The 13,136-nt window shown below is 39.8% G+C and overlaps 1 protein-coding gene across 1 annotated transcript in view; it reads right to left on the bottom strand.

Moving 5' to 3' along the window:
- KATNAL2 (katanin p60 subunit A-like 2) overlaps positions 1–13,136 on the bottom strand; it is a 76,057-nt gene that overhangs the window by 10,486 nt on the left and 52,435 nt on the right. The window contains 2 exon segments of the mRNA XM_012642632.1: positions 7,996–8,106; positions 10,400–10,491. Of these exon segments, the coding sequence (XP_012498086.1) occupies positions 7,996–8,106; positions 10,400–10,491 (203 nt within the window).

The raw sequence follows: 13,136 nt of genomic DNA, 5'->3' as shown, positions 1-13,136 counted from the left end.
TTAAATAATACTAAAGCATATAAAACGTGATTTTTATAATGAACATGTATTACTTTTCTAAATAGCCAAACAGTGAAACTATTTCCCTCTTGGGAACAAAAAAAATGACCACAGAAGGATACGTAGGCAGCCTATGATAACGAATACTAAACCGTTTTCACTAGAAAGATAGACACAAAGATGATAATACTTGTGCTGCAGTGGCCAAATGATGAGTATGTTCTCTAGTTCCCACATTTTCTATAAAATGGTTACAATAATTTCATAATTTTTAAAATTTGGTTTTAAACTTATGGTTCGTATGTCAACCTGCACCCTGTTAAGAAGAAAAAGTAATGCCAAAGTAGGTCAAGTTGAAAGCTATTTACGTCTGATGGAATCAAACAAACAGGTGAGAATGGAGCGAGGGCAAGGCCACTACTTAATGACCCCACTAGTCACCACCTGCCTGCCCCATTGGACCTACCAAGTCCTACCCGACACACTTCTTTCCTGGCTGTACCAGTATCACCTTTAAACCACACATGGAAGATCATGGACTTGATATTATTGCACGGGATAGTGAAGTTTTGTATGGAGAGAAGTAATTTCAAGCAAAACAATTTGACTACTGGTAGGCACAAAAATACTATGAAAAGATAAAAAGCCTGCCAGCGTGACTGAACACAGTTGCAATGGAAGACGCATTCATCAGACCAGAGCGAGGTAATGGAAACTAATGTCTCCCAGAGGGTTTTCAGGTGGAACACTGGTCTTGTGAGATGCTCCTTGAGGAAAGGACTATGGGGTCAGACAAATGAGAAAAGCACTGCTTTATCTTATCTTTTATGGAGAGTCACAAAGCACAATAGGATCTTAAAGACGATGAGAAGTCTTGCCAGGGATAAACAGGTTGAACTGTCTTTCACTTGCATCTCTTGAACACGTCAGACCACTACATACCATTTTTTGCATGATGCTTACTGACCTATGGCAGACCCCTTTTAGAGAAATGTTGTTCTAGACAAGGCACAAAGCTAAAAGTTAGGACCTCAGAGAGCACAGCTTCTCCCCAGAGCACAGAAATGCATGTGGTTATTTTGGAAAGAACTGGGGTTATGTCTGCTGATCCCTTCAATCTCAGGCATCCCTTGCTATAGAAACACCACGCCAGAGAGCAGAGGGCTCATATGGGAAGAAGTTGGTTGACACAGGTGATAGAAAGACAGCCGGGTTAGCCAGGTATGGTGGCATGCACCTGTAGTTCCAGCTACTCGGGGGACTAAGATGGGAGGATCACTTGAGCCCAAGAGCTCAAGGCTGCAGTGAGCTATGATTGCACTACTCCAGCCTGGGCCACAGAGGGAGACCCCATCTCTTAAAAAAAAAAGAAAAAAGAAGAAAAAGGAAGACAGCCAGGTTAGCAATTGCCCCAGTGGGGCTTCAAATTTGGCTGAAAAAGTAAGTTGAAGTCATGGGGCCATGGCGCAGGTGAGCCATTGCTGACTATAGCTCCTTTTTCCTGCTGATTTTCCCCCAAACAAATCAAGACTATTTTATTCCCAGTGTGATCATCTCTTGGGTCTTGTTTTCCTCTAAATGTTAGGGTTTATTTATTTATCTATTTTTAATCCAGAGCATGGTCATACCAGGTATCTGATTTTTAAGAGGATTGTTGGAATTTCTAGCCGTTTTGCAAACAGCATGGAAAACATGAGTTTCTGCATGCTACACATATCGTCTTCACACCTTATTTGTACCAACTGCCATTGAATTAAATAGATCTAAGGATGGCATTTGCCTTAATGGCCTTGTTCAGTATTTAGTTTCCCTCTGGACTCTTAGGCCTGAGTTTGTGAATACTCAACAATCAGGATGGCTCAAATTAGTCCTAATAGTGCTTGCTAAATTTCTTACATGGCTATTACTTTAAGTGGTAATATTAAAGATGCAACATTTGTTATTCCTCTCATAGCTTATTTACACATCAAATGACACCGATGAGCTGTTCTTTCCTCCTTCCTTCTTGTCCTCTCTGTGATGCTATATACCAGGCAAAGTTCTCTTGGGAGGAGAAGCCCTGAATAAACAAAAGCTGCCCACCATCTCACTGCTGAGAAGAAGAAAATGATTGCCCCTTTGAGACAGAATGAATGTGTCTAGAGAAAATGTTAACAAGCAGTAAAGAATAGCCTGGTGCCTTGAAAGATGCAATTGATGAGAACAGCCACTAACCATAAAGAATTTCTTTGGGGATTTCAAGACTGGGTCTTTACATAGTTTGATACAACTAAGTTATTTCCCCCAGAAGGACAGACTGCTTAAATCAGATAAGTCTATTCCCTCATCAAAGACCCCGAAGCCAAGAAAAAGATCTGTCCCAATATTCTTAACAAAAATACACTATTTCCCCATAGAAGGACTTTGGCAATGTGTCACAAGAGAGTTAAGAAACATCTAAGCCTTTGATACATTAATCCAACTTCCAGAAATATGTCTTTAGGAAATAACCAGAACTTTAGTCAAAGATTTTTATGCAAAGAAGTTCCTTTCAGTGTTATTTATAACTAAGAAAGTTTGGGATCATCATATATGTTCAACAGGAAAGGAATGATTAACTAAATGATGGTGTATGCACATGTGGGAATTTTGGGCAGCCATTACAAAATCCAATTTTCAAGGATTATTTAATGACATTGGAAATGTTCTTACTATAATGTTAAGTAATGAAATCAGGACACTAGTGGGAATATAAAAGGTACAATCTCTATGGAGGGAAATTTGGCGGTCTCTACCATAATTTCATGCACATTAGCCCTTTGAACCAGCAAATCTATTTCCAGGAAGCAACCCCAAAGATACACTGGCAAATACACAAAGTGTCATATGCACACTCTTACTCACCGCAGCATTATTTTTAATAGCAAGAGCATAGGATTAACCCAGATGCCTATCATTAGGTGACTGGTGGGATAAATGATCATATGGAGCACTATGCAGCTATTAAGGGAGAACTTTATGCACTTACTTGGAAAGATCTCCAGGATATTTTGTTAAGATAAAAAAAAAATCAAGATACAGAAAAAATGTGTGGAAAATGCCTTTTTTATGTAAGAAAACCAAGTTCAGTTATTTTATAGAGTTTTTTTTAAAAAGTCTCGGGAGTTGAGCTGTGGAATATGTGTCAGCTTGTCTCTATACAATATATGTGTAACAACCTGGGGGCAGGCTGCTGGCATCTAGTGGGCAGAGGCCAGGGGAGCTGCTAAACATCATCCAATGCACAGGACGGCCCCCACAAAAAAGAACGATCTGGCCCAAAATAACAGTAGTTCTGGGGTTGAGAAATCCTGCGTTAGCACTTCCATCTTAGTTAGGCCAGGTCAGTACCATTTTCCTCATCAGGATGTTACTGTCATGATAATATTGGTATCATATTGGCAATAAACACAAACGTAAAATATTTATACATGTTAGGATAAAGTCAATATTAATTATATCAACGTTGTTAAGAACTAAGATTTTCGCAATTAGAGAAAAGATACAAATATAAAATCAAATAATTTAAACAAAAACCCCATAATTTTAAATTTGAATGGAAAATACTAAAATGGACTCATTATTTGCCTCTTTTAAAAAACTATGTATGCCCTAGCTCTGATCAATCAAAAGGCCAAAAAGCAATGATAACCCAGTAGCAGGAGTATCCCCAAGTGGCAGACTGTCATCTCTATCATTTCCCATTGAAGGGAGCCAAGGTTTTGTGGATAAATGGCTGCTTCTAGGAGCAGAAGGTACAAGTTGAACCTGGGTCATCTTGTTCAAATGATAAGGAAGCCTGCCCTAGACCACACCTAACAGCAGGGGATGCCAAAGGAATAGAACTCAAATATTGGAGTTTTTTTATTAAATTCGAAGGGTGAAATAAACATTGCAAGGCAATTATCAATCTCTGCTACAGACAAGTGAGTCTCTGAATCTGTACTGTCTAATATGGCAGCCACTGGCCACATGTGGATATTGGGTACTTAAAATATGGTTACTCCAAATTGAGATGTGATATAGGTATAGAATATATGATGGATTTTGAAAATTTAGCATGAAAAAAGAAAGTAAAATATCACAGTGATTTTTATATTGATTACATATTAAAATAATATTTTGAAAATATTGGGTTAAACTGTTATTAAAATTAATTTCACCTGTTTCTTTTTACTTTTCTTTAATGTGGCTACTAGAAAACTTAAAAGCATGCATGTGCTTCACGTTAAATTTCTATTAGACAGCGCTGCTATAGAATAATCAGGCAGAGGGTCTTCTGAAAGGTTCCAGGTTTGGGAAACAGGAGACACACAAGAAGTTTAGCAAGGCAGAAAGAAAGAACAAAAAAAAAAGTTCAGAAAGGAAGGAAGGGTGGGAGGAAGGAAGGGAGAAGTGGGAGGAGGGAAAGAAGAAACTACTAGACACAGAATGGGAGAAAATATTCACGAATCATATATTTGATAGAGGTCTTATATCTAGAATATATAAAAAAGTCTTACAACTCAATAATAAAAAAGACAAACTTTAAAATGGGCAAAGAATTTCAAAAGACATTTCTCCAAAGAAGCTATGCAATTGACCAATAACTACATCAAAAGATGCTTGATATCATCAGTCTCAGAGAAATGCAAATCAAAACAAAATATTACTTCTTATTCATTCAGATGGCTATAATAAAAAAGACAGATAATAACAAGCGTTGGTGAGGTTATGAAGAAATTAGAACCCTCATCCTTTACAAGTGGAAATGTGAAACGGTGCAACCTCTTTGGAAAACACTTTGGCTGTTTCTCAAATGATTAAACATAGAGTTATCGTATGACCCAATAAGTCCACCCATAGGTATAAGAACAGGCAAATCAAGAAGGACATAAAATAGATTAGTGGTAGCCTAGTGCTGGGGTGGGCAAAGGGGAAATGGGGTGATTTCTATGGGTATGACGTTTCTTTTTGGGATAAAGAAAAATGTTCTAAAAATTGATTGTGGTAATGATTGCACAACCCTATAAATATACTTAAAACCATTGAATTATACACTTTAAATGGATGAATTGTGTGGTTTGTGAGTTATATCTCAATAAAGCTTTTTCAAAAAAACACAAAACTAAAGGGGTATATCAAACAAGTTACGTGATTGGAGAGAGAGAGAGAGAGAGAGAGAGAATGAGAGAGAGAGAAGGGAGGGAGGGACAGAGGGGCAGCAATCACCACTGGTAGTTGCTGAGCCATCATCAACCCATGACTCTAAAACTCATAGAGAAAGAGTCCTCCTTTTCCAGTATGAACTATATTTCTGGGCAACCAAATAACCCTACTGGATAAGGAAAAGTTCTATTATAGGGAATAATCCCAGCTACCAATCAGAAGAAATGATAGAATCGCACCCTTAGTGAAATGACAGAATCGCACCCTTAGTGAAATGACCGATTCAGGCAAACACCATCAGTGGATGCTGAAACCAAGGGTGGGAACTGTGCCCCGGAGGAACCAGGCTGACACACCTCAATCCACCAGTCAATCTTGGCATCACCAAAAGTGGGGCTGTAAGACATGACATACCTCTGGATTTAATGCGCTGTGGTGTACACAGCATCACCTAGGAAGTATGTTTGCCAAAAAAATTCTATTGATCCTGAATCTAATGAAACTTTTAGTGCAGAGTAACGACAGGAGTAAGAAGAACAAGCTAACTACTACCGTGGGATACATGAGCCAAATCCAGAGCCGTGGACATTCCACAGGACAAGCTCCCTGGCAAACAAGTCAGTGCCAAGTGGGGGCAAAAGGAGTCAGCCTGTTCTAGACCAAAAGGGACTTACAAGAATGACCAATTCCAAAGTGCAAACCTTGTTTGAATACCCATTCAATGAATTAATTGTAAATAGACATTTTTGCAACGATATGGGAAACCTGAATATAAACAGGAATCACTGTTATTATAATATTAGGGATGATAATAACATCATGGTGATGTATGAAAATGTCCTTATTTTTGTAGATGTATGCTGAAGTATACATGGAAGAAATACCATCATAGGTGGATATGTTTTAAGATATTGCAGCAAAAAAAGCTGGGGGTTGCGGGGGCAGGGATCGGAAATGATGAAATAAATTGGGCAAGATTGTTGTTATTGAAACTGAGAAATAGTAGGTTCATTGTGCTTTTTCCCCTTCTTTAGTATTCGTTTGGAATTTTTCACAATAAAATGTTTTTTAAAATCCTAGCAATGCTCAAGCATATATGAGTTAGAACATACTGGTTCCAAGGTGCTTTGTAATGATACCATCTATGATATTAAAAATCCAAGTTCAAAAGCACATGTGGATTTGCCAGTTGACATGTTGAGAAGCAAATTTTTGGAAAAGCCCTTCTAAATTCATTTAATTTTTGTTTTTTGTTTTTGTCTTTGCCTCTCTGAACCATTTTATTTAGGCTTAGGGAAACTGAGGCAGCACACTGTCTTTCCCAACAAATTCCTAGGTATTCACTGGGAGTGGAGGGCCCTCTATTCTTCTAGAAAATGCATCGGTGTCCCCAGGGCACAGATCTTCCCTCATTCATGCCCAAAGCTTCACAGCTTCACTTCTAGCCAGTCGACCCTCACAGTTACCCCCAGTGGTTATGGTCAACCTTGTTTCAAACAAATGAAGGAAAGGAGATTCCACCCCCAAAGGATTTCACGCACATTTAAATGATGGGTCCCTGTTTGGACTCCCTGCCTTTTTTTTGAGACGGAGTCTCACTCTGTTGCCCTGGGTAGAGTGCAGTGGCAGTGGTGTCATCATAGCTCACTGCAGCCTCCAACTCAGGGGCTCAAACTATCCTCCTGCCTCAGCCTCCCAGAGTGCTAGGATTATAGGCGCGAGCCACTGCTCCTGGCCCTGGACTCCACTTTAACATTAGAGATAGAGATAACTGTAGAGATAGAGATAGAGATAGAGATATCTGTATAGAGATAACTGTATCTTCAAAATGTTAAATGCTGATCACCTGAGCACAGTAGGGAAAGTCTTACAGCTCTCCTCTCCGAGGAGAGATGGAGACAGGGTTAAATTATGAATATATTTAAAATATTAATAACAGGTTACACATGAATATTATGATTTCTTTTCAGTGACTTCTGGTTTGGGATCTCAGATGATCAGCATGCACTACAAAAGAGTTTCTCTTTTCATCTTTGAATGTGGAAAAAGAAACGGGTGAGGTAGGAGTGGGGGGGTCTCATAAGTCCCAGCTGTGCCCTGGGGAGACTGACACACGGTTTGTTGACTTTGGGTGGATTGACCTCTCTTGACGTTAGTCACCCGCTGAGAATAGGAAGAACAGCCTTACCTGCAGCTTGAAAGAAATGATATATGTGAAAATATTCTTAGAACTATAAAGGGATTATAATTGTTTTTTAAATATACTTTCCAAGTAGATATTGTTTTTCCCTAGTCAACGTCTCTTATTTCCCAATTCCACCTCTAGAATTGTTCGTAAACCACTCTGGGATATAGTTTGAATAAGTCTCTGAGAGTAGATTATATTTTCAATTAGAGATTATTTAGCTTCCTATTTACCATGCAACATCAAAGATTTTCCTCCTAACTTGAAAAAAAGTTTAATTTTAATACTGATAAAATCCAAACAGATTATTTCTGTAATACAATATTCTTTGAGTCGTGGAGATTTTAAGCATTTTATAGGTCTATGCCAAAGTCCTTTTTACTTTAAACATACTATATAATTTGGCTTTAAACTCAAAACATCCATTTTAAATATCATTGGTAGCCCTGGCCTGTGTTCTCTCTATTAAGGCAAATCTTTCCTGGTATAGATAGCAAGGATTAGGGACCTGAACAGGAAAGCCTTCAAATTAATCTTCCAGGGCTGGAACCAAACAATAAGGATTGACCTGGAGTGGTCAATATAAAGTTTTTATTTGTACTAAGTGGCTCCTGAAAATGTAATGTTCTCTCTTGATCTCTCACCATGGCAGGTTAGAGGCTGCTAAGACAAACACGAGATCTTCTGAGCGCGCCAGCCCATCCATCTGCACCAGTAACTCTGTCTTCATCCGAAGGCTTCCCTCATGTTCTCCCCTACAGAGAGACAAGGAGATGTGATTCACCCAAGTGGCAGAGCCTTTGTCCTTATGACAAGAGCGGCATTCACAGCAATGACCCAGTGACTGTAGGACAGGTTCCATTCTGATAGCTAATAGAGCCACTCATACTAGAGTTAGAGAAAACAAGCAATTTGGTATTATTTTCACAGAGAGTAATAGAAAGGAAGCGAATGAATATAACAATGGTATTTAAAAGAAAACCAAAGGTTGGCAGTGAACTAGAAGATAAGTGAAGGGTAAACAGTTGCCACTGATAGGTTAAATGCAACCCAGCTGTGTCTACCTGCAGCATTGTTTACCTCTTTAAAAATGGCATAATTGAGAATAATCCCTTTCATTTATATAGCATGCATGAAAGTTTTCACAGGCAGTGTTTCTTTTAAGTATAATTTATAGATCTAAACTGTTCAAGAGAGATGAACTACTAACTGAATCCGTTTCACTGTCTTCTAATAAGAAGCAAGATAATGACATGGAGCCTCCGCTTTCTTTGCACAGCAGACTGGAGGCAATTTTCTGTGCAAATTTGCCTGCCAAGCCCTGCACCACCATTGCCAAAGATCCCATCACCAAGGAAGAGCACACTGTGAGGACCTGAACAATCCGAATTGGGTTTAAACACTGATCACATTCAGCAGACTCTCCTTCCTCTTCATTTGCATAGATCTAGTTAAAAGGACAAAAAATGCCTTTCTTGGACAGCACAACATTCAGTTTCTCATCAGTGATGTGTGTGGTGGCAACCCAAATTAGGTATATGGTTTTTGGGGATCTATGCTCCTTAGTACTCAACTATCTTTTCCTAAGGGAGAAGACACTCTCATAGTATTGTTATATATTTAATTAGTGTTTGCCCATAACTATGATTCTTTTCACATAATATGATCCAAGAGGTCTTCTGAGCACCTACCCTTATACCCCGACCCTTTGAAGACTCTAGTTTTAGAGTCTTCAAGTTCCAAACAAGGAAACCAAAATTCAGGGCAAAACCTGGAACACATTCAAGGATAGTAGATGAAGGGCAGGCACGGTAGCTCACGCCTGTTATCCCAGCACTTTGGGAGGCCGAGGTGGGAGGATTGCTTGAGGCCAGGAGTTCAAGACCAGCCTGGGCAACATATCGAGACCCCATCTTTACAAAAAATTAGCCGAGTGTGGTGACGCATCTCTATAGTCCCAACTATTTGGGAGGCTAAGGTGGGAGAACTGCTTGAGCCCAGGAGTTCAAGGCTGCAGTGGGTTATGATCATGCTGCCACTGCACTCAAGCCTGGCCGACAGAGCAAGACGCCATCTCTACCAGCCAGGGGCTGACAAGCACCAGGTAAGCCACAGAAAGTGTCCCATTTCCATCAACTGCATGAATCCCGTTTTACTTGGGTACATCTTCCTGGTTGTTTTCACTACTGGGAAAATGGTTTCCAATGAATAAACTTTTATAAATTATATTCTAGTTATTCCAATAAGCGAATTATTTGCTTTTTATTACTATTAGTTCTGCCTTGATGCTAGACCATTAAAGGTCATTAATAAATGCAGCTGTGTTGAGATTTCCCAGAGATCTGATTTTTCAAGCCAGGGATGCCACATTGAGTAAAAAGCTTCAAAGAAAAATACCTCTGATCAAGACAGAAAGCCAGTCTTAAAAACAAACAAACAAAACCACTACTTGGCCTTTTGGAAGCACAAACAGAAGGCTTATTACAGTCTAAGAAGTGTTCCTTCCTGCTGGGAACACTGGCTGACACTTAATCTTTAGAGATAACATATGTGACATATTTAAAATCAGACATGTGGAGCCATAATCTGATGTCACAGAGAAGTGGTGGCTTCCCTGGCCTCACACACCATCAAGGACTGCCTCTCGGGAGTGAAATACGGACCTGGCCCTTTGCAGTGGCCGAGTGGGCAAGCCCCATTCCCCACAGGCAACCCTCTGGCTCCAGAGGAGGCGGTCACAGTGGCTATTTTGAGCCAGCAGGACGGCTAGGGCAGCCTGGGATCCTGGGGCTGGATGATCTTCGGGCCTGAAAACCACTCTGTGGGGAAGAGGGAAGGGAGGCTGACATTTCCTCCGGTTATAAAAACTACTTAAATCAGCTATTCAGTTAACAGGATCTAATTTAAAGACCTTTCCGTGTGTCTGCAGAAAATTTGTGGGCTTATTAATAGGCTCGTTCTGCTGGTAAATGTCGATGGGCTTCCGACCATCAGACACACTTACAAGAGGGGAGAAATGATGACCAAAAAAAAAGCCCTGTCTGTTACCCAGGAGCCATGCCTCTCTGGCTCATCACCGACTCCAGCTCGTCCAGGAAGATCGTGGAGGGCGCGTGGTAGCGGGCAAGTTCAAATAACACCTGGTGAGGGAAAAGCAAGCACATGTTCAAATTCACATACTTAAAAGGCCTCAGATGTTCCCAGAGATTAAAAGCACAGAAATGACTATAATAATGAGCATTTATGCTGCACTCTGTTATTTCACAATAACTTTACAATCATTACGATTATTTCTCTCCACCACCACCCCATGGGGTTGGATGGTCCAATTATTTTCATTTATCACTTGATAAAATTAGAGCTGGAGAGGTAGGATGGCGAGTTCAAGATTACTAAGGAGAGCTTAAGATAAAGCTCATTTCCAAAGCTTCCAGTTGGCTAGTTAACCCCTTAGATGCCCTGCCAATAACACGTTCCATATGGACATAAGAGCCTTGGGATATGTAAAATCATTTGATGAATTTTCCCTTAACCTTTGGGGATAATGGGAAGGTTATTTTCAGAAGACAGGATTGCAGGGAAAGGATAGGGTTCCAGTCATGGGTAACAAAGCTGAAGCATTTTGCCCCTTTTTGCTCTCCAAATTACTCCATAGGGCCCACCTCAACACTGCTGCTTGGAAGGCTCAGGTACTCGAAGGCAATTGAAATAAGATGTTCTATTCCAGAATAAAATAAAATATTACAGACTGAACAAGAACAGAAGAGCAACCAGCAAAAGAACAGACATATAAAAACAAAATAAAGAGCTCTAAAGGGAGATGTGGTAGTGATGAAAAGAATATAACAACTTAAACCTTTTTTTTTTTAACCCTGAAACTGATCTCTTGAGCATCATATACATTTCTTCACTGGTTGATGAGAGAAAGCAGTAGAGATTTAGAAAAGAATAGAGATTCTTTAATAGGCATGGGGGATTTATTCTCCATGTCACTTAGCACTAGCAAAGCAACACAGAACAAACAGGAGGGGAAGGGCTCAGAAAAAGGCAGATTGTGGTTTTCACGGGCAGCTCGGCAGGTTATCCCTTACAGCTCTCCCGTCATCGACTGGGAAATTCCTCACCTTCCCCACTGCTCGCCTGTGGGGTTCGTCCAAGCTCATGTGCCAGCACTTTCCTTTCACAGAATCCTGTTTTGCTGGAATAACTGGCTCAGTCTAATGAACTGAGAGAACAATGGGACACTCATCACAAATGCCTCTCAGATACAATAGAGACCACCTAATTAGAAGCAAATAACTTTCCTTCCTTGTGACACAGACACAAAAAGCCCAACTATACTTGATATTAAGGGTTATTCCAACAGTGGCAATCTACCCAATGAAAAATGGAATATTAGAACACTTTATTAGAACCATACATGTTTTTAAGAAGCTCACTAAAGGCAGAGAGACCAAGAACCTCTTCTAGACCAAACATCCAGTGGGAAGGAGAACCACTTCTGGATCTAGGTCTCCATACGGCCCGCTCCATTGCCCTTTCCGCTCCCAGAAAATATATGGAGTCCTGGGTAAGTGCTTCTGGAAGCATTAGTCTAAAATTTTCAGAGGTACTTGGAGGAAGTTAAATCATACAATTTAACTTCCTACGGTGGGGGGGTGTTGAGAGATGTAAGCTTCAACAGGTGTATGCATTTGCTAAAGAGACCACTCAACTACTCAATAGCGATCAACTCCTAAGAGGCACAAACATTAGGAGGGGAGGGAGGAACATAACCCAAGGGTTCCCTATAAATAACTCTTTAATTGGAATAGAAAGAGAAATAAATGGCAGAAAAAGCTTCTCTGATTTAGGGGAAGGTCCTGAAGGGCTTATCTGAAAGCTTCACAGTAAGGAGCCTGACAGCATGACCAAGATTTTCCAGGTGAGGATCTTCCCAAGAGCTCAGAAAAGAAGGAGAAAATAGTTTCTGAAAGGAAATGATATGAAATCCTTCAAGGTTAGCAGAGGTTATCTGTTCCTTCTTAAATTATTTTTTAAATATCCAAAATAAAAATGCATTTCACAGAAAAAAGAAATACAAATATTTTCTAAACCTATAAAAACATGCTCAAGTTCATTTATAATCAAAGAAATACACATTTGAGCACTGAAATATTGAAATGCACATTTAATCCCTGAAGTGTTCTATTGCTTTTAACTATCAGATTGGCAAAGATTTTTAAAATATCTTTTTTTTGTTGTTGGTGCTACATGGTATTGGCCAGGGTATGGAGAAGCAAACACATTCATAAACCACTGATGGGTCTATAAGCTGATACAGCCCTGTTGGCTATCCCTTTGGCAATCAGTGATGTCCATTCCCTCTTTCCCAGCAACTCTGCTTCACAGAAATTGTCCTACACTACCACGTATCTATAGAAGACTGCCCGCTCAAGCTTTGTTCATAATAGCAAGAGACTGGAAACAACCTTACTGCCCATTAAGAAAAGACTGGTTAAATACATTTTCATACATCTGCGCAATGAACTACCACATAAACATATAAAAGAACATGTTTTGTCTATCTATTGTGGAACAATATCCAAGTTACGTTGTTAAGTGGGGGAAAAAAGCAAGGTACAGAAAGGGACATATAGTATGTTCCTACTTGTACTTAAAAAGGAAAGGAGATATAGAAATAGTTGCTGATGTTCATGTTGATATAGATAAATGTTCTGGAAGGCTACACCAGCAACTGATAAAAGTAGTTGCCTACTATGGGGAGAGGGCTCAGGAGTCTGTA

This window comes from Propithecus coquereli, unplaced genomic scaffold, assembly GCF_000956105.1.
Source record: "Propithecus coquereli isolate 6110/MARCELLA unplaced genomic scaffold, Pcoq_1.0 Scaffold181, whole genome shotgun sequence".
Lineage (NCBI taxonomy): Eukaryota > Metazoa > Chordata > Mammalia > Primates > Indriidae > Propithecus > Propithecus coquereli.
Note: the sequence above shows the minus strand (reverse complement) of the source record. Positions and strands in the feature narration are given on the sequence as shown.